The sequence below is a fragment of the Triturus cristatus genome, chromosome 8 (genome assembly GCF_964204655.1).
Source record: "Triturus cristatus chromosome 8, aTriCri1.1, whole genome shotgun sequence".
NCBI classification, from domain to species: domain Eukaryota; kingdom Metazoa; phylum Chordata; class Amphibia; order Caudata; family Salamandridae; genus Triturus; species Triturus cristatus.
This window is the reverse complement of record NC_140591.1, coordinates 1,184,776,501-1,184,802,568: the sequence shown is the minus strand read 5'-3', so window position 1 is coordinate 1,184,802,568 and position 26,068 is coordinate 1,184,776,501. Positions and strand designations below refer to the sequence as shown.

Below are 26,068 nucleotides of genomic sequence, written 5' to 3'. Positions count from 1 at the left end.
ATTGTGATGGAATTATTGCCTGCTTGTTTTCCTTCATTTTTGCACTCCTCCCCTCTTCCTCAGTACTCAACATGGGTCACTCCTCAGCCCAGGTGTTTCCCTACTTTTGCACCCCCCCCCCCCCCACTTATCCCTAGAGACATATGTAGTCCGTTGAAAGGCCCTCCCCCTCCGTGTACTCATGCTAAAGTGTGCATCCAGAAAACATGGAGCAGATTCCTCTTATCAACCTCCCATCATCGGATAAGTAGAGAAGTTTCAATAAGAATTCCTTATTTTGTATTGATGTACATTATAAATATATCTCCGTTCCTTGGCGCAGGGGAAAAGCAATTGGTGGGCATACCTGAAATCTGAAACATTTAGAAACCTCCCCCTGCCAGTTGATTTTTAATTGGAATCTCTTGATTGATACTAGTATAGATAGGGCCTTAAATTCAGAAATCATGGCTCAAAGGTCATGCAGTCTCTTGCTCAGGTTCCATGCTAAATCTAGAAAAATAGATTGAAATATATATTCTTTTGCTTGGCAAAAGAGAAGATAAATTCTTTAACCGTATAATCCTACAAACACACAATAAATGTTCTGTTTTTGGCTCCAGTTTAAGGCATAGCAGTAGCAACTGTGTGTGCCTTAGCAATTGACAGGTGGGGGACTGCTGTTTTACATTCGTTACTCATGGTCTCTATAAGTAATTGTTCAATCCAGTTGGTCATGTCCGATTGGCTTGTCTCTAAACTTTCCTGAATCCCTATGATTCTTACATTTGATTGCCTAGACCGGTTCTCAAGATTTTCACACTTCTGTTTCATATTTAAAGCTGCTGATCATGCCTACTAATCTTGATCTTTGTTTGCTCCTCTACTCGTGCATGCATGAATCCATGTAATGTTGTTTCTCTATAAAGTCCACCAGTCTCTCATATAAGAAGTCCATTTTATGAATTCTTCGATTTTAGGCCCCTGTTTGATTTGAATTCCTTTTTATGCCCTCAATTTCCTTTAGAATACATTTAAACATCTGTTTCATGGAATAATTTTAAGTGTGAGATGTCCGAGAGCTATCTGATTCTATAAGATTTTCAGAATCCCAGCTTGTTGTCTCATAGGAAATAGGGCAAAGGGTTTGTGGCTTTGACTTATGTATTTGCAGATTTTGGTCTTCTAGCAAGTAATTGTCATTCGTCCCAGTAAGTGGAGTAAATCTGTAAGAGCATGGGGCTTGTACCATGTGCAAGTAGTTAACTTGTGCTGTATCCAACATTTATTGAGCATATATCACTTGATATCAGGAATTATCCTCCCTTCTACTATTAGCTAAATCCAAGAGATCCTGTAGTACGTGTAAGGGGCCCAAATGTTGTGAAAGGTCTGGCAGTACACCTTCACAGTGTGTTGGCATTGAAAACACTGGTAAGGTTCATAAAGATATGAGAGGTTGATTTGATTCCACCAGTATCCCCATGGTGATATGGTGCATATAAGACCAGACATTTGAAGTTTTCCTGGCTTTTACCACTAACATGACACTACATAGCCTACTTTTTCTTTCACAGTTCCAGTGATACTTGGGGTTCGGCCTCTTGCTGAGTGCTCACATTCATGCTTTGGGTTTGAGGATGCTTGGTCTGTTCAGGCATTACTTGGGACTTACCTATTTGAAGCATAAGCCAAGAAAATTCATATACAGCGTAGCCAAGCCCTAAATGTTTGATCACCTTGGGGATTACTAGGTCTTCTACTTCATATGGCCTCTCCTTCTTCTGCCTTTAGTCTTGGCCCATCAAATGCCTGATTAGGTTGATTAATCCCCTTTGTCATTGGTGTACTAGCCTTCTCCTTCGCTTAAGCCACCAGTCTTTCAATTCCTTATTGTCAATGAGATTCCAAGAATGAGGCATATTAAGTCAATCTTAATGCAGTGAAGGTTATTTCTTTAGTGGTTTAGCACCCTTTCAGAGCAACCAGACACCATTGTCAGCCGTGAGCCCTCGGCTTCTACTTAGCTGCTAAAAAAGTAAAAACATTACCCTTGATCAAGATACTAAAAGGGACTAGATACCAACTTTCAGGGTACAATGTTTTCAGGAATTTCAAAGTCTTGGTTGAGTAGCAATATTTATCCTCAGCAGCAACCGTTACAAGTCAAATTAACAGGACACAAGCTTATAATGAGAAAGGAACTCACCAAGCTTCATTTCTCCATAGAAGTCCAGCTGCTTACATGAGCACTCAGAGGGGATTTTTGACTAAATCGTAACAAAGTAGCTAAATAACATAGCCAGTATCCCACAAAACAGAGACCTCCCAGCTGGACCGTCCTCAAAGAACCCTACACTTTCTGAGACTCCTGCTCTACTTTACCTAATCTGGTACAGCGGACGCTTATCCAATTATGTCATCAAGCTAAGTCCATATAGGCATGCAGGTGTTCCGTGAAGCATCTCTGCCCAGCTGTATGCTCCTGCATTTCACTACATATAACATAATGGAGCCATAAATGAGCACGGAAGTCTCTGGCTTGTTTCTTTGCTGTAAATCTATCACGTACAATACCATGCTTCAGGTGTGCGAGCATTGCATCAACAGCAAGTCAGTGGTTGGTGGGAGGTTGGTAGTCACAGGGAGTTCAGCAGTACGCTATCTTCCAACTTTGCTCCTGGCCACCATGCTCTGCTACCAACATTTCTGGTGTTAAAAATGATTAAATAGCATGGGCGCTTGTAGGATCCCATAGTGCCCAACACTGAAAATGATAGTGATGGCAAAACAGATACAATCAGAGATTTGTTTGTCATAAATGACTTGAGACACACCACTGGTGCTTCTGTTATCCTCCACTACAGCATTCAACCAATCCAATAGCAAAAGAGTATATTGGTGTCCTATGCCCCATGGACAACATTCTTTGCGTATGCCACAGCCAGGCTGTTGTTCACGTCTTCACGAAGGGGAATTTTGATACCTGATATTATGCAAAATATAGACTGAAGAGGGAAATTTGTGTAAGTGGAAATTTAACAGACCCCCTTACCACTTTACCGTCCTTTGCCAAGGCGAAAAAACTAATTAAAGTGACTTTTTTTAGCCTAAAGAAGCACCAATTTCCATGAATCATGGTGGAAGGAAGGTGGGTTTATGTTGCAGTAACCCCGCCCCCCAATTTTTTTGGCAGATTTCTGATGCACTTTGACTTGATGTGTCATGGGTCCCTGACAATCAGGTTCCCATGGCCTGTGTTCTTTGCCAAATCTGTACCTTTGTACCCCCAATTGGCACCTCTCTAGCAACATCGAAGTCCCTTGTAAAAGATACCATGGGTGCCAAGGGCACTGTGACCAGGGAAGGCCTTTAAGGGCTGCAGCACATATTGTGCCACCCTTAGAGGTCCCGTACCTTTACACACACACATACACTCTGCCATTCATTGCAGGCTGCAAGTTTTGGTGCAGAGGAAAGGGAAGAGTCGACATGGCACACATACCTGTGCGTCATGCCTGCAACCCACTGCCTATTGTATAGTTAAGACATCCCTCTAGCTGGTGCACTATACCACTGGTGAGGGTACAAGTGCATGAGCACTGTATCCTCTCAGACACTATAAGTGCAGTACAGCCATAAAGAGTATATGGTCTGGAAGGTTGTCATTATGAACTCCACAGCACCATAATGGCTTTACTGAATTCTGGGAAGTTTGGTAGCAAACTTCTCAGTATAATAAACCCACACTGATGCCAGTGTGGGATTTATACCATGCACTCAGAGGGCATCTTAGAGATGCCCCCCGAAAAATGACCAGCCTCTGGTGGGTTTCCTGACTGGTAAACAGCAGCCTGCCACCACAAGACATGTTTCTGTAGCCCTGGGGTAGGAACCTTCACTCCCCGGGCCCAGAAACAAAGCCTTTTCTGGGCGCAGGTGGTCACAGGTTCCCCAAGTCAGGAGGAGCCATCGGTGGCAGGGAGGGCTTCAAAGGCCTTGCCACCTTTGCAAAACGCCCCCAGCTTCTCCTGCTATCAGAAGTAGGCCCGCTTCCTGTCTCTAAGCCTCTAAGGAGAGGCGGGAAAAATTAGAATAGCCCAGGAGGTGTCCCACCTCTGCCAACCCCAGGGGAGTTGAGGTGAAGCCCACTCTTCAGTGCCCACCATGCAGATGGGAGGCACTTTCCAGTCAGTGTTAGGGATTGTGGACACTCCCTAATGTGGGGTGAATACACCAAGGGTGTAGGCACCCTAAAGTCAGTAGCCCATTGGCTACTGACCTTGAGACCCCTAAACGCCCCCTGAATACAGTATTTAGAGGGCAGCCCTGAACCTAGAAGGCAGATTCCCACAACCTACGAAGAAGGAAGAAAGAAGACGGCCAGCAGAGGAGACTGCAGAGAAGAACTGACTTGGCCCCAGAGATCCCGGGCCAAAAGCCGCCTTGTCCTGCAGCCAGTGACCTCCAGAACCCAAGGGAGGACTGACTGCCTTCAACAAAGACCGCATCTCCTGTGAACAGCAGCTCTGTTCAAAATCTCTCAAAAAAGACTCAGAGCCTGCTGAAGACAAATAAACCAGACACCTGGAACCACCCCTGCACCAGATGCCAACGGCCTGAGTCAGAGAGGCCAACCAGTCCAAGCGAGGTCCCCCCAGCTCTCCAGAGTCTGAATCCACCTTGGGTTGACCCCTCCAGGACTCCCAGACGGCGCCTGCAGCCTCCCCCCATCAATCCCCAAGCACAAGTGGCCCGGTAAGGTGAAATATGACCTCAAAAGGCACTCCTGCATCAGACTGCCCTGCGCTCTGGAGAAGAGGACGTGAGGTGCACCTACGTCCCAAGCCCTCCAACTTACCTACCCAACTGTTGGTTCCTACCAGAAGACTACCTGGACCGAGCTGCAGCCAAAACACAAAACCAGCAACTCCCATTGAAAACAACAGGGAACCCAACGCCAATTCAGCACCCTTCCCCCGGCCGCCCCAGTGCCGCTGTGGGTGTATCTTGTGTGCTAAATCGGATCCCCCTTTGCCCTGAGCTAAACACTAGGAGCTTTGCTCCAACATTCAAGTGGCATACCCGTGAGCAGCCACCAACCGGAGGCCCCCCCCATTGGATAACACTAGGCATCAACACTCTGCCGCCCTAGTGTCGCTGAGGGTGCTCTTTGAGTGCATCCTTGACCCTGGAGGAACCCTGATTCTAACCCCAGAAACCCAACTCCCAAGAATGATTACTCACCTTTAAACTGATAACCTGATTTTCTCCCATAGAACTGCATTGACTGTTTTTCTATGGAAAAAGATCTAAGTGTGGAGTTTAAAAGTGTATGAAAACCTAAGCAACTGTGTTTTGAGAAAAACGGACTTACCTACCTTTTATCCAGGAAATGTCCCAATGTGATATCTAGGCATTTCTCACTCAGTAGAAAAAGTAATCCTGAAAAGTAATTACAACTGTATTTGCACATTTTTACAAAGCTGTAGAAAAGTCATTATTCATCCAGCTTGCTTTTTAACAATCTGTCTTAAAAAGTACAATCATATTTACCTGTACCAAGTCCTGCTTGGTTCTATAAATAAAATACAACAAAGAAATATTTTTGACACAAACAATTAGTCCGAGTTCAGTCTTTGACTGTGTGATATCATTTCTTGAGTGTGTACAATAAATGCTAAAACCCTACCCTCTGATAATGCCTTACTGCTCGCCTACACTACCACAAAGGTATTATCTACTTTTACCTCTGTAAGCCTTTGGAGATAAACTGGACTCTGTGCACACTATAGCTTACTTTAGTATAGTATATACAGAGCAAGCTTCCTACAATGGTTCAAACATCTTTCATATTGTCCATGACTAAACAGAGCATACAAGCTGATTACGTTTTCCACAAACCATCCAAACATATGGTTAAGAGTAATTTGGTAAGTTTCTGCATTTTCTAGAAGGGCTCCATAAGGGCCTTTTTTAGAAGAGCTTTGATGTTCTGTGACACAAATGCATAGAAAATGCACTGGAGGTGAGTTGGCTACACAAAAAGCAACACACTTTACGATGCATTTCATTAATTAATTGCCAAAATACCACTTATATTTTTTGCTAGCATACAACAAAATACTACTTTGTGGCACTCTATTTGCTAACTGCCAGGTCAATCAGCTTCTGGACTGTGTGAAAGTATTCTTGAACCATTGAACGCTTCTTAGATTGTTACTTGAAAATTACTCTTTTGGACTTTAATTACTGTAATGTGAAACAGGGGCTTTTCTATTTTAAAGCTGACCTAATCTTGGTAGGATGTTTGAACACATTTTCATTTAGCATGTCTACAATATGTACCAGCTCTTAAACGACTTTAGGTAAGCAATGTATACTGGGTTCCAACATGTTTGCATCATGAAGGCAGGAATTAGAGTGTCTAGCAGTGTGCAAGATTTGGTGATGTGATCTAGAAGGTTACTGCCAACATTCCATCTCTCAAGTAAGAGAAACAAGCAAAGAACTAAGCTAAAGGCTTTCCCACAACATGTAAAATTATTAGATTATAGAGTCACTTTAGGTTTTATAGCTCCTAACTGAAAACTTTAGAAGAAAATAAATGAAGGAATGGTGGTATAACTAGGTGGATTCCAGCAATTGACTAATTTTGCTAGCACAAAGCTGATCATTATTAAATTAAAGGTATGGACAAGGGTGTGATTAGGCTCATCATTTTCTGACATAGCCCAGCGAGTTGCCTACAGACTTGTCCTCCTTGGAATGTACCCAACTGTAAGCAAACCAGCATACAGGGCTTTTTAGTGCTTACCATGTTATCATTTATGGAGCACTATCAATGGGTGGAGCTGAAGGTAGGTATGATTAGGGTGATTTTCACAGAAAATAAAAGAAACATTCAAGTACCAGATGGGGGAATCAGACAGGGGGAGTTTCCATTGCAGGCACTGATAAGTTGGATGTTCCATTTAATGGAGCAAGCTAGTTAAGTTTGGATTATGGAACTGAACAAACGCAGCACCACAGTATTAAAATATGGCTATCAAATCCTGGCCTCTAGCACCTCAACACAAGTGTGCTCTACACATAGTGGGAACCAAAGATTTTTTTTAAAAACTATGGCCGATTGAATTAAAGTGCACATTTCAAATCTTTGCAGCTTTAGATCAATCTACGAGGTTAAGTATTAAAATAAGTCCTAAGATCTAGTTGGAACTAGACATTACTGAAACGATTCAGCAATTTAAATATCTTGAATTATCCAATATGAGCATGGAGTACTTAGAGGCACCAAGCTTAAGGGTTATAAAATAAAAACACATATTAAACTGAATACTCAAACAATTTGAAAGGTCCAATTGAGAAATCACTCTGTTTTCTGCTATTCAATGCATTAATGGTAGAAGCCCCCTTGAACCTCAGCCCATTCATCAATCAAGAAGTCAGGTGCTTTTAATATCATGATCTGAGCATTTTGTATCAGTCTATTCACACATAAAATCAAACACATTCACCTCTTTGGTTTTGGTCATGCTCTCTGCAATGATACTGGCAGCTCCAGGGTCATCAGTGACCGGAATGAAAGGCCGAGATGAGGCAGCAGACGCTGAAGGAGTCACAGCTGATGGAGTAATGGCATCTTCTGATACAGCCTGTAATAGTTAACACAATGCTGAGCTCATTATAAAAGTTGGGCGATATCACCAATACCGAAAAAGTCACCATTTTAAAAATAAAGGTGCTTTATAAAACAGGAACAATTGCCAGCACGCCTATGCTTTATCCGTTTGCCTTGTTATTCAACAGTACGAATATACATTTAGAAAAGTCCAACATAAGTATTATTTTTGCATCATTCCTTTAAGACTCTGCTTATGTGCTCTGCCTTGAACACCAACAATTTCTCATAGCTAAGCTTTAAAGAGGAAAAGACCCAAATGTACAGTTTACCTCATAAATGTGTAATCTCCTGTAACTCTGTGTGAACCATTCGCCAAAAAACATGCACTACGTGATCCCTGGTGACACTGTGACAAAGACTTTTTCCAGTGCCTTATTTTAACATAGGTTTTAGAAAGAGTCTTTCTCCTAGAATGATGTTTCTTCACCCTGCAGCCCAGGCAGCTAGATGATGCTTGTGAAAAGATACATTGGTTCGCTTGGACAAAAGCAAACTTAGTCTTTATTAAAATGTCAGCACTTAAGCCTGTCTGGGGGTTACTCATGGTTCAGGAAGCACTAGCATAAAAGCATCAATAGGAATGTAAGCTTGTGATAGTACATACATGTACTAATTAGCGGAGAAAGCAGATTGGTTTGTCAACTGAAATTAAACCATAGAGCATGTTACATTTACTTGTGAATTGCACCACTGGGAGGCTTTCTGGTGCTATGATACAAAACCAAGGACACAACACAAAATATGGAAATATATACTACCAGGTTTTATTTTTGAAAAACGAATGTTTTGCATTTCATGACACACATTTCTGTTCCTACACTGCTTAGATGTCTAAGGAGAGGCTCTTCTACAAAAGAGAAGACTGAGAGCACAGTTGACACCTTACTCATATGCATCTTCTATAATACCTAATTATGATCGTACTGGTTGATAGCTGATGTGTAGCTTGGTCACTTGTTTAAGATAAAGGAGAACCTTTTTGATCTAATTTAGACAAATAGTAACAAAATAGTGATTATCATCCATATGATTAGAAAATAGTATGAACCTGTGAATGTTAGCACTAACTGAAATAATCAACAAAAGTTCCACAGTATAAAGGTTGAATGGAAAAAAGAAGATGGACAGAACACTGGATTCAAAGGCCATCAACTGATAACTGTAACTGATATTATAACTGGGTGCTTTTAAATGGAATGCATTAAAATTACACAATATCTGGCAGTACTGACTTTCCAATATTACATAGGAAGTCACAAATCTATTGCAATTATTTCTTAAAACAGAGAAAAAAAAAGCCCCATAGACATGCGGCCCAGTGGTACCATTACGCATTTAAGGCTGTTTGAAAAACAGATTGAACCTTTTAGCATACAAAACATTCTAAGTATTCAGGTTCGAAGACCACTACAATGAAGGTGTGGGCTTTGTTTAATGCCATAATAGCTTTCAGTCAAGAACTGGCTTTAAAATACAAACGTACGAGTTACTTACCTTCGGTAACGATGTATCTGGTAGAGACGATTCTAGCCGCAGATTCCTTCACGTAGAATTATCCCCAGGCGTGAGACTGGATCCGGAAACTTTTTGCCACAGTATCACTGCACGCCGGGGGTCGGGAAGACATCACGCGACTCCGCCCAGGCGTCGCCCGCGTACGTGACGTCACATAAGACCCGCCCCGGCGCGCCAAAGTCAGTTTTCTTCGGAGAACTTTTCCGCACCACAACGCGGAACCACCAGATAAAAAACTGTGGAAGGATGGGAACAGTGTGCGAAGAGCAGAAAAATTAGAAAGAAACGGTGCCTAACACCACCACCAGGGTAATGCCAACACCGCAGAACCCAAGGGCAGGGAAAGAAGAAAGAAGAACAACAAGCAGAAACCTGCGCAGTCACCCTGCCAGCACATAGACAACCTCCCATCCCTGTGCCCCGGAGGCAAGAACAGGCGTAAAAGTCATGGCACACGTAGGAAGCCCACCCCCGCCATCCTGAGCAAGGAATGGGACCAGTCCCAAGACAGACAGGGATAAATAACCTCCAAGCCACCCCAACCTAGAGGGCAACCACCCACAAGGGACAAGGGCAAGACAAGGCCAGATTACCCTTAACCAGAGGATAGCAATGGAAGGAAGGCAGGGGAGGGAGGACAGGGATAGAAAGCAATCCCCCCAAAATCCGGAGTAGCCAGAGCAGCAGTGCACCGGAGCACCGGAACCCCATCCTCCAAGGACCAAAGGAGGAATGAACTGCCCCCAGACGGAGTCACCCGCAAGAACAAGGAAGGTACTCACAAGAGACAGAGCCCCCCACCGGGAGGCGAGTACCGAAGACCAGCGCAAGGGTCAACGCAGAATAGGGGAGGAAGGGCGGGCCGTGAAGGAATCTGCGGCTAGAATTGTCTCTACCAGATACATCGTTACCGAAGGTAAGTAACTCGTACATCTGATAGAGACTACTAGCCGCAGACTCCTTCACGTAGAATAGATACCCTAGCAATACCCCCTGGGAAGGAGGGTCTCCGAAAGGACCCCACCAGCCAATGCAGAACAGAGAGCCCCACAGGGGACCAGAGCTGTGGACCAAGTAAAACCTCGCCCCTGCCAGGCCAAGGGAACCCCCACAAGCAGAACCCCACCGACCCCAAGGGGATGTAGGAGGGAAAGAAGGCTGAAGAGGACCGTACACTCACAGCAGAGGAACCAAGGACTGAGAGGCCGAAGCACCCCAATCCCCTCACAAGGCAACACAGCTTCCACCCAATACCAAGACAGGAAAGCAGAAGAAGAAGCCTAGAGGACCCAAGGAAACGAGGGAATAGAAGGCAAATCCACTCCAGATGGAAAGCAGCCTGCCAGCCAAAACAGTGCCGGCAGTCAAAGCCAGAAGGAAGAAGAACAGCCCGAGGCCCCAGGAAGGCTGATCAGGAGACGCCTAGCAAGGGAGAACACAGGATCATCCCAGACCTCAGGGCAAGAGCAGGGAGGCGGAGGAGATGCCCGGGCCACCACTACGAGTGGCCACGCACACGACCTCAGGAAAGAAAAGCAACCTACCTAAACGCAATGGAAAACAGGCACCCGAAGGCGACCAGAACCCTCTAGCAGAGCGCAAGCCATACGACAGTTACCACTACCCCACATAGGGTACGTTAAGTCCCAAGATTATGGGAACCCTCTTTGGAAGAACTTCCGCCGCAGAGGAAAAAACAAAAGAGCCACAGGTAAAGAAACACCTCCACTGAAGGCTTAACAAGCAGACAAAACAAAGCAGAAGACCCAATCTTAGAGCCAAGTCTGTGCAACAACTCCTGCAGAACCGCACACAATCAACACAAGGGCCGTCCAGCAGCCAACAATGCCAAAGTCCCAAGGAAGGACGTAAACAGATAGAAAACACACTGCACAGTCAGAACAGCCGGCCTAAGAAGGCCCAGAATCAACCCAACTCAGAAGTCACTGAGGAGGGGACGGAGGTTGAGGAGGAGGATGGAGCCCTGCCAAGAGCCTTTGGATGGCGGTGTCGGCCGGGGCATGGAACAACAGGCTGCCATCAAACGGAAGGTCGATGAGTCGCTCCCGAATAATCTCAGGTAATACTCCGTCCCGAAGCCATGCATGGCGACGGAGAGCGACAGAGGAAGCAATGGCCCGGGCCCAGCACCTCCGAGATGTCCAGAGCGGAGCGGAGAATAAACGACGCAAGTTCCCAGCCATCCAATGCATGATGCCGTAAGTCCACCAGGCCAGACTCCTGGGATGCTGCAGATCCCAGAGACTCCGCCGAGTCCGACAAACAGGAGGAGGCCAAAGCCAGCACACACAAGGAGTTAAGGGCCCGCAGGGCCGCGCTGGTTGAGGCGAACATGTTGCGTCCCTAATAGTCCAGCCAGCGGGCCTCTCGGGATGGCGGAGTCAACAGCGGCGGCAAGGAGGAAAAAGCAGTCCGCAAAAGGGCGCTGGCGGCTGAGGGGTGAAGGGAAAGACATGCCGGGTCACGCGGCGCCGGGAGGTGCCGGTGTAGAAGATGCTGAGGCACCGGGTTCCCTGAGGCAGGACGCTTCCAAGCCCCTGTCGGTGAAGAAAGGAGCGAACCTTCAAAGGGAAGTAAGACTTCCCTCCCACCAGAGCCCTGGTGGAGGACCCCCAATAGATGGTCCGCCGGAAAGTGAGCCACCGGATCACCCATGCGCAGGATGCCCACAGCCGTGGGCACCGCGTGAGCGAAGGCCGCACCCACCTCCGTAGGACCCCGCAGTGGAGAAATCAGCTCCTCCGTGGGCGACGGCTGCAAACCAAGGCGGCCGTCCCCAAGGACAAGTGGGGCAGGCAAGGGCCAGACCTGGAAGTCAGAAGGAGCCGAAGAATGAGGGGCCTGCCACTCTTCCGACGAACACCTCTGCTCTAGGAAGGGCGGGTAGCCGCCCTTCGACGCCGGTGAAAAAGACACCAAACGGGGACCAGTCTCCGGGGAGGACGACACCAATATGCATGCCTCCGGAGAAGAAGGAGCGTCCGAAGACGAATCCGCGGTACGACCCCTGCGCAGAGCCGTAGAATCCGCTGCCTGAGGTAGGAAGTCGGCACCAGCCGGCGTCGCCGGACAAGGGACCTCCAAGTCACCCCGCATCAGGGACCAGAGTGGAGACCGGAGTAGAGCTGGAGCCACACCAGCCCCGGGGTGGTGCCGGAGTGACGTCGACCTTTGACAGGACCACCCTGTCAAAGGTCCGAGAGGGGCTCGGGGATGCGACCCGAGCCCCGACGACCTCCCGCGCCTCCACAGGGACCCCCGTGGGAGTTTGCGGCGAGGCAGAGACGCCGTGGCCTGAAGGAGGTGCCCCAGAGGAGTCGCAACCCAACAGTACCACATCCTCCAAGCCTGGATCCGAACCAGTCGGCGCCAGGGCCAGAGCCATCGGCTGTGCCGCAGAGGGCCCTGCGCAGAGCTAGGGATCCGCCGACGCCCCAGGATGGGAAGGAGGAGGAGACGCCAGCGAGGCCTGCAAAGCCGCCGCATATGTCTCCATTTGGACTCTCGACGCCCCAACACTGGGAAACGGTGCATAGGATGACACGCGGGGCCGCATCACCCGCGGAGAGTCCTGCCCCCGGGAGGCCGGAAACCAGCCCCTGGGGACAAACTGCGACACTTACCCCCCCGGGAGCAACACTCACGTGACATCTGAGAAAGGTGAGGACGACGACCATGGCAGAGTCTGAAGCCGTCCGTCGAAGCAGATCGAGGGGAGGACGTCGACCTGGAGAGATGCGCCGAGAGAAGTTTCATCCGGCGCTCCCGCCGCGACTTCGGCTTCAACTGTTGGCACTGCGTACAGTCTCTGGTGCCGTGATCCTCCACCAAACACCACATACAAATGAGGTGAGGGTCTGTCGCCGACATAAGATGCCCACAAGACGGGCAAGTCTGAAAGCCTCAAGGCATTCGCACACTGTTCCACTTCAAAATGGAGGAAAAAAGAGGCCCGTAGCAAGGATCGGATCCGTGTTGCACGCGGAAAAGGAAAAACTGACGTGGGCGTGCCGGGGCAGGTCTTGTGTGACCTCGCTGACGTCACGTACGCAGACGACGCTTGGGTGGAGTCACGTGAAGTCGCCCCGCCCCCCAGCGCGCAGGGATGCTGAGGCAAAAAGTTTCCGGATCCAGTCTCACGCCTGGGGATAATTCTACGTGAAGGAATCTGCGGCTAGTAGTCTCTATCAGATAACTCCGATTGTAAGTGATATTTTCCAGGTTCTTCATTTGAGTTAATGAAAAGAGGCGTACTTGAGTTTGGAACAAACAAGCCACAGCTGAAAAACTCCAAAAATAAGGTTTTGAAGTCCAACAAAATAGCAAAACAGACTAAGGTTTGTCCGTAAAATAAAGAGAGCAGCAAATGGATATATTGGTATACCTGAATAGTGCTGACATATCTAAATCAAAAGATGTGTTCTTGAGAGAACATTTGCTGGGACATTTTCTAAAGTATGAATAGTGCTTCTCTGATGGTTAATCGAACTAAGAATAAAACTGGCTTTGCAGTACAAAAAAAGTTAGGGATTCCTAATCGGTATCTGTGAGAAAGTGCCCTCTTTCTTGCATGGTATGCCCCCACTTTTTGCTGAATTGCTGATGTTCTTTGACTGAGTGTAGCCTGGGCTCCTGCTAATAAGGTACCCAGGGCCTATGTTGCTTCCCTAAAACTGCATTGAAGCCTAAGACTCAATTGGCATCTCTGGCCACATGTCAGCCCCTGGTAAATGATACCACAGGTACCCAGGGCACTGTGACCAGAGAAGGGCTCTAAGGGCTGCAGCACTCATTGTGCCACCCTTAGAGGTCCTGCACCCTGGCACTCACACACTGCCTTTGCAGGCTGCGTGTCTTGGTGCAGAACAAAGTGAAGAGTAGACATCGTACACATCCATGTGTGCCATGCCCACAAACCACTGCCCTGGCATACATCAGTCACCTCTCTACCTGGGTGCCCTATGCCAGTGGTGAGGGTACAGGTGCATGGCCCTGTACCCCTACAGTGCCCAAGTCCATTCCTGGGCACTGTAAGTACAGTGCTGCCATTAAGAGTATATGGTGCTGGGAGTTTGTCATTACGATCTTCACAACACCATAATGGCTAAACTGAAGACTGGGAAGTTTGGTATCAAACTTCTCAGCACATTAAACCTACACTGATGCCAGTGTGGGATTTAATGTAAAATGTACAACAGAGGGCATCTTAGAGATGCCCCCTGAAACTCGACCAACTTCTAGTGACCTGCTTAGGCTGCCACCAACAGACATGTTTCTGGACCCCTGGGTCAAGAGCTGATGCTCTCGGGGGCCTGAAACAATGCACATCCTGGGACAAGGTGCCAAGCCTCCTCCCCCAAGATGGGCAGAGTTCACGAAGGAGAAGCTTTAAAGGCATGCCGCCTTTGTGTGCCTCTCCAGACGAATTGCCGCTTTCAGCAACTGGTCCCCACTGGTTCTATACCCCATTTTGGGCAGGAGAACAGACGGGAAAAACAAGTGAGGGAAAGAGGTGTGCCCACCTCTGCCAACTCCACCCCTCAGGTGGGGGAGGCGAGGTGAAGCACAACCTCGAGTCCCCACCATCTTGAGGATGGGGGTACCCAGCCAACCAGGGACAGGCTCCTGCCCCCCTACCACTGGAGAGTGGCAGAATAGGGGGTGTACCCACCCCAGGGAATGGACCCATTGGTCCCTGCCCTTTACCTACCTGTAACGCCCCTACATTTAGTATATTAGGGGGCACCCTGAACCTTGCTTCCTCAGACCCAGACAAGAAACAAGAAAGAAGATAAGAAGAAGGACTGAAGAGCCGCGCAGAGGTAACAAGAGGACGACGCCCATTGACTTGGCCCCAGCTCTACCGGCCTGTCTCCCCCTCGAACCTGCTCCTGCGAAATCCCGGTGTGTCCTGCAGCCAGCAACCTCAAGAAAACCGGAGGACCTGCCTGCCTTCACTTCTAAAGACTGCGTCCCCCTTAAACACCGGATTTGTTCAAACTGCAGCTTCTGGCACCAGTCAGAGACCGCAAATCCAGCCCACTCTGCACCCGCCGAACCCAACCCAAGCTCGAGTGGAAAAACACCAAGAGGATGTCACCCCGGCGATCCTTACCCGAGATACAGCGACCCCTGACCTGCCTCAAGCCTCCAGCCGACGCCTGCAGCCTAAATCCAGAAGGCCCCCCTTACCGTGACCAGGAGCTGGTACGGAGATCCGACCCCAAAAGGCACCCCTGCACCCGACGCCCCACGGCCTTGTGTGCCCAAACCGACAGTGCCTAACCAACCCTTAACTTCCCAACTTACCTCTCCAAGTGGTGGACGCACCCAGAAGTCCTTTGTCTCCCTGCCTGCAGTGCTTTTGCAAACCGGAGGTTCTCCATAGAAAACAGCATGGCGCCCGACGTCGAAACAGCACTCTGCACCTGGCCGCTGAGGGTGCACCTTTTGTATTACTTGGTTTCCCCATTTGCCCCGAACTTAACCCTAGGAGCTTTGCTCCTACAACCCAGTGGCCTGCTTGCCAGCAGCCACCAACTGGAGGCCCCCTATCCCCCATTGGATAACATTGGGCCTCAACACTCTGCACCCGACCGTCCTAGTGCCGCTAAGGGTGCAAAAACAGTGCATCACTGACCCTTGGAGACCCCCGAGTCTAACCCCAGAACCTTAACTCCCACAGTCGATTACTTACCTGTGAACCTTTAACTTGTTTTTCCTCCATAGGGTAACATTGACAATTTTCTTCCAAAAAGTATTGTTTTGAAATCTAAAAATATTTTGAAAAAAAAATCGCACAGATGGCGATGATGGCGGAAAAGTCTGTATATATACACACATCGAGGATGCCCCAAAAAATGGACAAAGGTTTGGGGGAGTTGGAAAACGTATCGGGGGAATATTTGTGAGCCCCCCGCATCGGATGAGTCAGACTGTAGTGAATAAACACACTGTAATGTATGGCGCTTTAAAGGCGCAAACCTGAGGGTTCACTGGATTACGCTAGTCTGGGGAGACACTCACCGATTTGTAATGTGATAGCAGTACTTTGTGTACAATATCCTTTCTCTGTATGTACACCTTGTGTGATATACTGTCAATGTGGCACCGACCGAAATGTTAATAAAAATTGTTTATAAAAAAAATTAAAAAAATAAAATAAAAAAATAATCGCACAAATAACCAAAACGTATTCACTTACCTGTTTACAGGAAATGTCCCAGTGCTGAATCCAGGTATCCAGCACTGAGTATGAAAAGTAACTTACCTGTAATTTACTGAAAAAGCCTATTCATTTCAACGCACAGTTTTTCTTTCAAAAAGCGACTAAGTGTGGAGTTTTGAAATCTAAAAATATTCTTAAAAAATCATGCGAATGGGAGGCGTGGCCAAGATGGCGACCTAAGCAGACGTGGCTTACCGAGGCTCCGCGCTCCTTATCCCTTCACCCGGCTGTTTTGAGCCTTAGAGTCCCCAAGTTGGCACAAAATTGCCCCCGGAGCGTCGATGAAGGGCGAGGCTTTGCTTGACGGAGGTGCTGGCTGCCCCATTGGACTGAGAATCTGTTGCTTTCATCCCGGTCCGGCCTGACAAAATGGCGCACATCCGGACCGGCCATTAACCTCTTCAGTGCCCATGACGAGATAGTCTCGTCATGGAGCACGGTCGCGCTGTGCCCATGACGAGACAATCTCGTCATGAACCCCACCCACTAATGTAACGTCCGGCACAGGAGGGGGAAAGGCGTGGCACAGAAGGGGTTAACAGGGATCCTTTTGCCTTCCGCCTGGCACGGACATCGGCACCTGCACAGCATTGCTTCGCTGCCCTCTTGAGTACCGGGGGGCGCCCGGCGGCGGTGTGGAGGTGGCGCAGTGTCGGACCCCCAGGTGAGAACGCCCGCGGATCCGCAGCCGCTCGGGGCTCCCCGTGCAGCTTCTAAATAACGGCCGCGGCTGCTGGGCCTACAGGAGAGGGGGCGTGTGTCGCTCCCTCACGCAGCGCGGGAGACAGTTGTGCCGGACCAGGGCTGCAGTGGTGCAGCGCTGCCTCGATGTGCCACAAATAGAGGCCCTGCACTGTATACCCCCCACATCCTGAGCTCCGGCCTGCCACAGGTGGTGGGCGCGAGGCGACAGGCAGACCGCATCGGCGCTGCAGAGAGAGCGTGGGGTTGGCTGCCGGTGGTGTACGCTGAACATGATATGGAGGAGGCCCAGAGGGGCGGCGCACCGGCAGCTGAGGTCCGCGCAGTTGTGAACTGAGGACCTGGGGCAACAACGGGCGGGGTGATAGGAGGGCCCCCTCCTCCCGCTTGACGACTTTACCGCCACATGTCTGGAGCTCCAGTCTGGTCCCCTGCTGAGAGGCCTGCAACTTGTGATACGAGACTACAGGGCTTTGCACTTTTCTGTCGGCGCTTCACGGTCTCTGCTGCCCCTTTTGCAGATGTGGCAACCTGCGCGGTACCTGCCATAAGTCGCCCGTGGAGTGATCAGGAACGCCCTCATGCGAAGGCCTAAGTGCTCTGGATACAGCGAGGTTGTGGGCAATTCCTGGGCTTTCTCCCCTAAGGAAGGGCATATGCCTGGCGTTGGTGCGGGACTATAGATTTTATATCTCCTCAGGAGCGTTTTTTGGCGTAATAAGCGGCGGCCTGCGGGCGAGGTCTAGGTCATGGCATCCACGCGCAAGAGAGGGGAGCGCACGTTAACAGATATGCTTCTTAAAGGACCTCACAGAAGCGATAGGGGGCCTCCTTCCCCCGCCCCTTCGCAGCACGACTCAGACCAGGGCGAAGGGGAGGGGCCGATCACTTGTGCGTTCTTGGAGACCCTCTTTAACTCCCTTCGAGAAGGCTTCCACTCGCTCAAGCAGGAGGTGGCGGGGGAGTTAAGGGAGATATGCCGAGAGGTGGACGGTTTGGGGGAGCGGGTGGCCGCCATTGAGGATAATGATCATACTAGAAGTGAGGAACTGGAACACCTCCAACATGAAGTTCTTCGCCTCAGGGACCAACAGGTGGACCTCCAAGCGCATGCGGAGGACCTTGAGAATAGGTTGCGCCGCAACAACATACGAGTCCGGGGCGTTCCATCATCTGCAGAGGGGACTGATATCACCCAATATCTGCAGGGCCTTTTCCGCGAGATCCTCGGCGAAGGTCCTGACTTTGACGTCTGCATTGATCGAGCGCACAGAGTGGGTCTGCCGCGACGCACGCCTGCTCCCCCCCCCAGACATTTTGGCATTTCTACCGGATTTTCCCCTGAAAGAGCAGATCCTACGGGAGGCGCGCAGGCAGCAACCTCTTCAATACCAAGGGTACTCAGTAGCGCTCTTCCAGGATCTATCTGTCATTACCTTGCAAAAGCGGAAAGCGTTCAGAGTAGTCACCACGTTCCTGAGAGACAAAGGGATACCTTACGCCTGGGGTCATCCCTTCCGCTTGATTATCAAATGGAATGGGGCGCTGCATCACTTGAAATCTTTTCAGGAGGCATGCACTCTCTTGGGTCTTGAACATAGCGAAGCAGAGGCCTCACCCACTCACTCGCAAAAACCCGCTGGCGACGGATGGCATTGAGTGGGCCGCAGACGCCGCCCCATAGCAGCACTGAAGCTGAGCCTCACGACGATATCGCAAGAACGGGCTGCGGCCCTCCACGTGGTGCTTAGAGACACCTCTCCTACTGAATAACTTTTTACATTGAGGACGCACATGCATGGTCTTTTAGCTGGCAGGGGGGTGGGGGCAAGGGGCCGGCGTTGCTGGTGTATCATGCTCAGTTTGGTAACTTTACCACTGGCCTGCGGAATAAGGAGGCGGGTTTGGACTATGGAAGTCTTGGGGGAATGTTCTGTTGGGGCTAGGGTGGGGGAGGAGTGATCGTGGATCACAGGTTGGTGTGGGAGGTTGGGTGGGGGAGGGGGGTGGGGGAAGTGAGGGGCTTGGGAGCGGTGGGGGAGGGTGGGAACCGGTGTGCCATATGGAAGTGAGTTCCGGGGAGAGGCCACATAGGGGTAAGTCCCCCTTAGACGCCATTCTCATCCCATGGGCGGGCCAATGACAGAGGAGACGCTGAAAGTTATTACCCTAAACGTGAGAGGGCTCAACAATCCTGTTAAACGGCGCACCATTTTATCATATTTAGAGAACTCCGGCGCCTCAATTTGTCTTTTGAAAGAAACCAATCTTTTGGACAAAGATTGGCACCGGATGTGCTCTCAGGCGTTTCCTCAACAATTCTACTCCTCTGCCACTGATGAGAAAGCTGGGGTCGCTATCTTAATTGCTAAGCATTTCCGGGGTCAGGTGGGAGATAAAGTAGCGGAACTCAAAGGTAGGCTAATCGCTTACAACATACGAGTGGGCGGTGTTTTCATGACAGTAGGGTCTCTATATGCTCCCAACTCAGGTCAAGAACCCTTTCTCAAAGACGCGTTGTCAGCAATTCGAAGTTCCCAAAGCCGATACACACTGGTGGGAGGCGACATTAACCTAGTCATGGATGGGGAGTCCGATAGATCAGGCCACCGCTTTGGTTCAACCGGAGCGCTTTCCTCGGAGGGGAAAGAGTGGATGGCCCAGAGGGGACTGTTGGATTTGTGGAGGGAGGAACACCCCTCCAGCACCCACTACACGTTCTATTCACATGTGCACCACACTTCTGCTCGGCTGGACCACTTTATAGGCTCCTCGGAGGTCCAATCGCTCGTAAGGGACATAGATATTATCCCTGCCGATGTATCGGACCATGACGCTGTGGTAGTGTCTCTTGCTGTCCCCCGGACTAAGACGGCGGGGGGGTCGATGGCGCCTGCGGGGGACCCTCCTACAGCGGAATGGGGTGGCCCAACAGCTGCACAAACGCATTACCGATTACCTGGCACTTAATGATACACCGGACACACCCTTGACTGCAGTTTGGGGGGCGCTGAAGGCGGTCATTCGGGGGGAACTGAAAGCCATTCCGGCGGCTGAAGCCAAAGAACGCAAGGAGAAGCGAGAATCCTTGATGGCTCAGGTAGTTGAAATCGAGCGAGTACACAGTCGCACCGGGGCTCCCAGGGTGTGGAGGCAATTTAAGACGGCCAGGGCGCAACTCGCTGGCCTCGATATTGATCGAGCAGAATATGCCACCTTGCGGCTGCGACATCCATACTATGTGGGGGCGATAAAACAGGACGCCTCCTTGCCAGCGCGCTGCGAGCTCAGGTTCAGCGGTCGAAAATCACAACTATCTACAACGCACAGGGAGAGAAATTGGTCAGCGATGACCAAATTGCTGCAGCCTTTAGAGACTTTTATGCCTCGCTGTATAGCACTGATCGGTACCTTGACGCCGACGGGGAGGCGCACCTAAAGGGGGCGGCTACGACGGCGCTCAACTCAGTCGGGGCCGCCAAGCTGGATGCGCCTATTAGAATAGAGGCGGTGGTGGGGGCGATCTCTCGCCTCAAGCCCTTGAAGTCGCCTGGGCCGGATGGCTTTTCTGCGGGTTTCTATAAAACGTTTTGCCCGGTGCTCGCACCTCTTCTGACGCGACTTTTCAACTCTTTTCAAGGGCCTGGCACGATTCCTCCTGAGATGTTGGAAGCCGATGTCATTGTATTACCCAAACCGGGTAAAGATGTTACCCAATGCGCCGCTTACAGGTCTATTTCCTTACTTAACCTGGACCTTAAAATATTCACGGGGGTGCTGGCTTCCCGACTTGGCCCACGACTACCTGGTATCATCGAGCCGGACCAATCTGCCTTCATCCCCGGCAGACAATGCAGCGACAATACTAAACGCCTGCTGCACCTAATATATAAAGCTCACTTTAAGGGGTTGGATGCCATGCTTCTGTCTATAGACTCCGAGAAGGCGCTCGACAGGATGGACTGGGGTTTTTTTTAGATGCCACGCTGGCCCACTTCGGAATCGGGCATCGCTTCCGGGCATGGGTTGCTAGCGGTTATGAAACACCTAGAGCGACGATCCGTGCCAATGGTATCAGCTCCAAGCCCTTTGACATCAGGAGGGGCACTCGACAAGGATGCCCACTTTCGCCCCTCCTATTTGCGCTCTATGTCGAACCCTTGGCACAGCGGATTCGCGACAACCCTGACATTATCTGTGTCACCTTCGGGGGGGAACAGCATACCCTTAGTTTATATGCAGATGATATCCTGGCTGCGCTAGAAGATCCCGAAAGGTCTGTGCCTGCCTTCTTGAGGGCGTATTATATAAATACAATAGTTCTGTCGGGAATTTCTAATTTCTTTTAGAAAGTTCAAAAAATATTCATTATATGTAACAGATATCAGATAAATGAGGAAAAAAGCACACACCAATAAAAAGGTTGCGATTTGGTAATTTAAGGGAATAAAGTATTATGGGCTATCGTAATACATAAGTTCAAAAGAGCAAAATATTGGTGACTTGTGGTGATAAAGTGACATGTGATGATAAATAGTATATACAATATATTTAAAATGCGGTAAAAGTGAGTAAGTAGAATAGAAAGGTACATTATTTCTTGATAAGTCTTTATGGTTTTTTACATATGCTACAAGATCCTATTTGAATTAATCTGTGATCAGAAGCATTTTGTAGACATATAAAGGTGCGTTGACGTTTCGACCACGTGTACTGCGCAAAATATTATAAGTGTCACCGCGTGCCTTCCTCAGGACAGTGCAGATGGGTATACAGCCTACGGAATGAATAAAAGATAGTTTAGGGTGTGTGCTCAGAGATCAGGCAGAAAAGGACTGTTCTCTACGAGGGTAAAAAAAGCTTACCCAAGCGCAGATTTTGGTTAATATCTGCGGGCGAGAAGGTTTTCTCAGTCAAAGTTGTAGTCCTGGTGAATCAGGAGGAGGCCTATGGAGTGATAATAAGGTTATAAACACTCCCATGATAGCGATTATCAGGGCTTAATACAGGGGGAAAGGCTTTCTGGTAACAACAACATTTAATGAAGAGCGGTGGTCCATGGAGAGTTAATGTAATTGTAAACACTCCCATTTACTGTGCTCAAGGTGAAAGAATTCCTGGTATTATGAAAAACTAGTATTATGAATAAATTAGGTAAGTATGTGCCCCAAAACGACATACCTTGAAGATTTTTGCGGTAAAAGGATGATGTCTTCAATAAATTTGGAGTTTTAAGCCAGTCGCATCATTTACTGTGAAAAACAAGCATTTACAATGCAATGGTCTCGGCATTGTTAAAGTTAGAGCTATTGGGATTGCTCATGACATTATTTTTGTTTATGTTTTTGTTTTTAAAACCTTGCCTGGGATTCTGTGTTATGGAGTGGAATTACGTGGAATGGTATTTTGTGTTGTGTAGTGGTATGGTGGAGTTCAACTACGTGGTGTGTTATTGAATTTGATAGGATTATGTGGTATTCTGTGGCGTGGATTGGATATATGTGGTGTGTTGTGTATATGTGTTGTTAAGTTGAATTATGAGGTGTGTTGTCGAATTGTGTGGTGTAGAATGGTAGTGTGTGGAGTGGAATAGTGTTGCGTGGAACTGTGTGGCGCTGAATGAAATCATGCTGATAGGAGTTATGTGGCATGATGGCTCGGTTGGAAGGAATGCAAGAGAGGCGACAGAGAGAAGGAAAAGCTGGTAAGGATGAGAGTGCATAACATGGGAAAAAGACAGAATGAAGGGCAGAGAAGAAAAAGGAAGCAGGAAAAGTGGATAGAGCGGCAAGTGAGAGAAAGGCTAGAGGATGGAAAAGCGAGGAGGGCAGAAAAGGGAATGAAAGGAGGAAAAGGGACAGCAAGAGGAGTGCGAGAAAGGAGAGTGAAGAGAAAGAAAGGAGAAGAGTGGTAAGAGTAGAGGAGGAGGGAGGCAGACTCAGAACGGGGAGAGCTGAACCGGCTGCAGTCAGTGCTGGAGTCGATGCTGGTCCGCACATGAGCCTCACTGAACTCTTGATGTAATCCCTACATGTTCATGTTAAGCTAGAGCTTTTGAACTGTGGTGTTCAATTCTGGGCTTTCGGATTTTCTTCCACCGGGTGGTATGCAAGGGTGCAGCTCCCGGTGGCATTTATCTCCGTTACCTGAAGCTGCACTCTCCGAAGGAGCGCTCCTTCACCCTGTACCAAGCTAAGTACAAGTAAGATCCTTAAACAAACATGTAACGTAGTGGGAGAGGTAGCGGACAGGTGCAACAAGCAATGCAGCGAGGATATGGGAGGTGCGGCCATAATGATGAAAAATTAAGCGCGGTGGCGGGAACAAAGTGGTGTTTACTGAAACCTTTATGGCATGTTCACGTGACAAGCTCGGGAGGGACAGCAAGCAACAGAGGTGGAAATGCAGCCACAATGACGAAGCCGAACGAAAAAAAATTGTGCATCAGACAAATCATAAATAAACAAAAGGGTAGGACGATATAACAGGAGCAGGCTCCATGGGAGTGAACTAAACACCAGAATGCCATAGTCGTACTCACTGTTTGATGTTGCCCCCTAACGCTTCGCTGAGACTCTTCTTGGCTGCTTCCAGCTCGCTCACAAAAGTCGCCATCTTTGAGCCCACCCGCACGACTTCTCGCAGAGAGAAAGATTGAAAACAGAAAAACACAACCGAACAACAAACCAAAGGGCGCCCGCTCTCCTCAAAATTTGCTTAAACAAGCAATTGTATTAATTATGTAAGGAGGGAGAGTTTTTTTTTTTTTTTGTAATGCAGCAACTTCCACCACGGGTTCGTCGTCGCTTTTTAAATAAAGTTCTTTAAAGTTCAACCACAGAAAATGTTCGCTTAAACAAGGAGGTTGGGGGGCGTGGCCAAGATGGCGGGGTGAGCGGACGCTTCCTCCCGTAGCTCCTCCGGCCCGGCCAAGCTAGAGCCCTTTTCTTATGCTTTTCTCCCCCCGCTGAGGCTCAGCGCGGGAGAGGAGAGTGGCGGAGCATCAGGGGTGCACATTGGTGCTGTTTTGGTTCGGATCGCCTCGGGGGAACCCCCCCAAAAAAACAGTTCGATCGAGACCAAGGAACGACGACGGCGAGCCCGAGGGGCGGAGCGCATTGGAGAGCTGTCCGGGCGCCTCGGCTGGGCCTGGTGCTGAAAGTTGCGATCTGGAGGGGATCTGGCCCGCCGTTCGACGGTGACTGAAGGAGCCTTGCGGGAGGGGACCCGACGGTGTGGAAGGCTTGGGACGGGTGCCCCGGCACTCAGACTGGTGACGGTGACACCTCGCACTGCGGAGGCCCTAACCCCTAGCCGAGGTACAGCGGACTCCCTGATGGGGTTGGACCATCTGGGCCCCTGTGTGTGACAGACGGGGGCCGGTGGTGGAACTTATTTTACTGTGGGGTGCCTCGGGGGCCCCGGTGGTGTCGTTGGGCCTGGTCGTTTTGGCCTGCTCCGCCCGGCCGCCATTTTGTCCCCGAAGGAGCAGTGGTGGCAGCCTTCGCCGGAGTCCTAGCTGCTGGATGCAAGTGACCCCCGCTGCTGCTGGGCTGATTACCGGAGGGATGCGCTGATAAGACCCCTCTGCTGCGGCCCCCTTGGTTGTCTCACACAAGCTCTTGCGGCTGACGGTGACCGGACTGGGCCGCCATTTTGTCACCTGTGACGCAGCGACTTCACTCGTGGGGGATACCCAGGTCGAGTGCTAGCCGGCGGCTGAGCATCCCTGGAGCTCCTGGATCGGTGCCTGACTGCGGAGCTAGCGATGTCTGGAAGAGGAGGCCCGAAGAAAGGGGACCGTACCCTGCCGGACATGCTTGGCAGGGCCCAGCACTTGCGGGACAGGACGCAGCCCTCACCGGGGCCCTCCCGGGCTCCGGCGGATGTGACTGGAGGGGAGCCACCCGTCACGAGGGCCTTTATGGAGGAACTGTTCAGCTCCCTCAGGGAGGACTTCCAGACACTGAAGCGGGAGGTGGCCAGCGAGGTCCGAGAAGTGCGCAGGGAGGTGGAGGGCCTTGGCGAGCGTGTGGAAGCGGTGGAGACGGAGGGCCAACAGCGAGCGGAGGAGATAGTCCACCTCCAGCAGGACGTTCTTCGCCTCCGGGAACAGTGTGTGGAGCTCCAGGCCCACTCCGAGGACCTTGAGAACAGATCTCGGAGGAACAACATCCGAGTGCGTGGCGTGCCGACTGCGGACGAGGGGTCCGATCTGGGGAGCTACCTGCGGGCCCTGTTCCGAGAGATCCTGGGGGAAGCTGCGGACTTTCCCATCAGCATTGACAGGGCGCACAGGGTTGGCCGGCAGCGCCAGTCATCGGCACCTCCACCGGACATTCTGGCCTTCCTGCCCGACTTTCCACTAAAGGAACGCATCATGGCTGAAGCCCGCAGGAAACAGCCCCTGACTTTCCGGGATCGGCCGGTGGCGCTTTACCAGGACCTCTCCGCCATCACTCTGCAGAAACGCAGGTCCTTTAGGATTGCCACTGACTTTTTGCGCGAGCATGAGACGCCGTACTCTTGGGGTCACCCCTTCCGCCTGATTTTTCGGTGGAACGGAGTGTTACACCAGCTACGCTCCTTGCAAGACATTTGTGGTGTCCTGGGGCTCACGGCGGCGGAGGAGGAGGGAGCTACGCCGTCGTGGAGGTCCTCGGAGAGACGGAATCGGCGGAGGTCAACGAGGCGGCGCTCAGTGACCAGTGTGGGGCGCCCGGACTCCCCTACCATCAGAGCGGACATGGCCGACGCCCTGAGGGCGGCGGCCGGGGACTCGACCGGCTCCTCTAGCGTGGCCTTGACGGCCTAACACACACTCCGGGGGGAGATGTCTTTAGCTTCTTTACATGCTTGGTACGGGGCGGGGGGGTTGGGGGGGAGCGGTTGGAGGTGAGTGGCTGGACGTCCACTTTGCTCTTTTCTACGGACTT

The 26,068-nt window shown here is 50.0% G+C and overlaps 1 protein-coding gene across 1 annotated transcript in view; it reads right to left on the bottom strand.

The window, feature by feature from the left end:
• Positions 1 to 26,068, bottom strand: part of LOC146805589 (E3 ubiquitin-protein ligase HERC2-like) — a 1,563,844-nt gene that overhangs the window by 493,073 nt on the left and 1,044,703 nt on the right. The window contains 1 exon segment of the mRNA XM_085622871.1: positions 7,500 to 7,637. Within this exon segment, the coding sequence (XP_085478997.1) occupies positions 7,500 to 7,637 (138 nt within the window).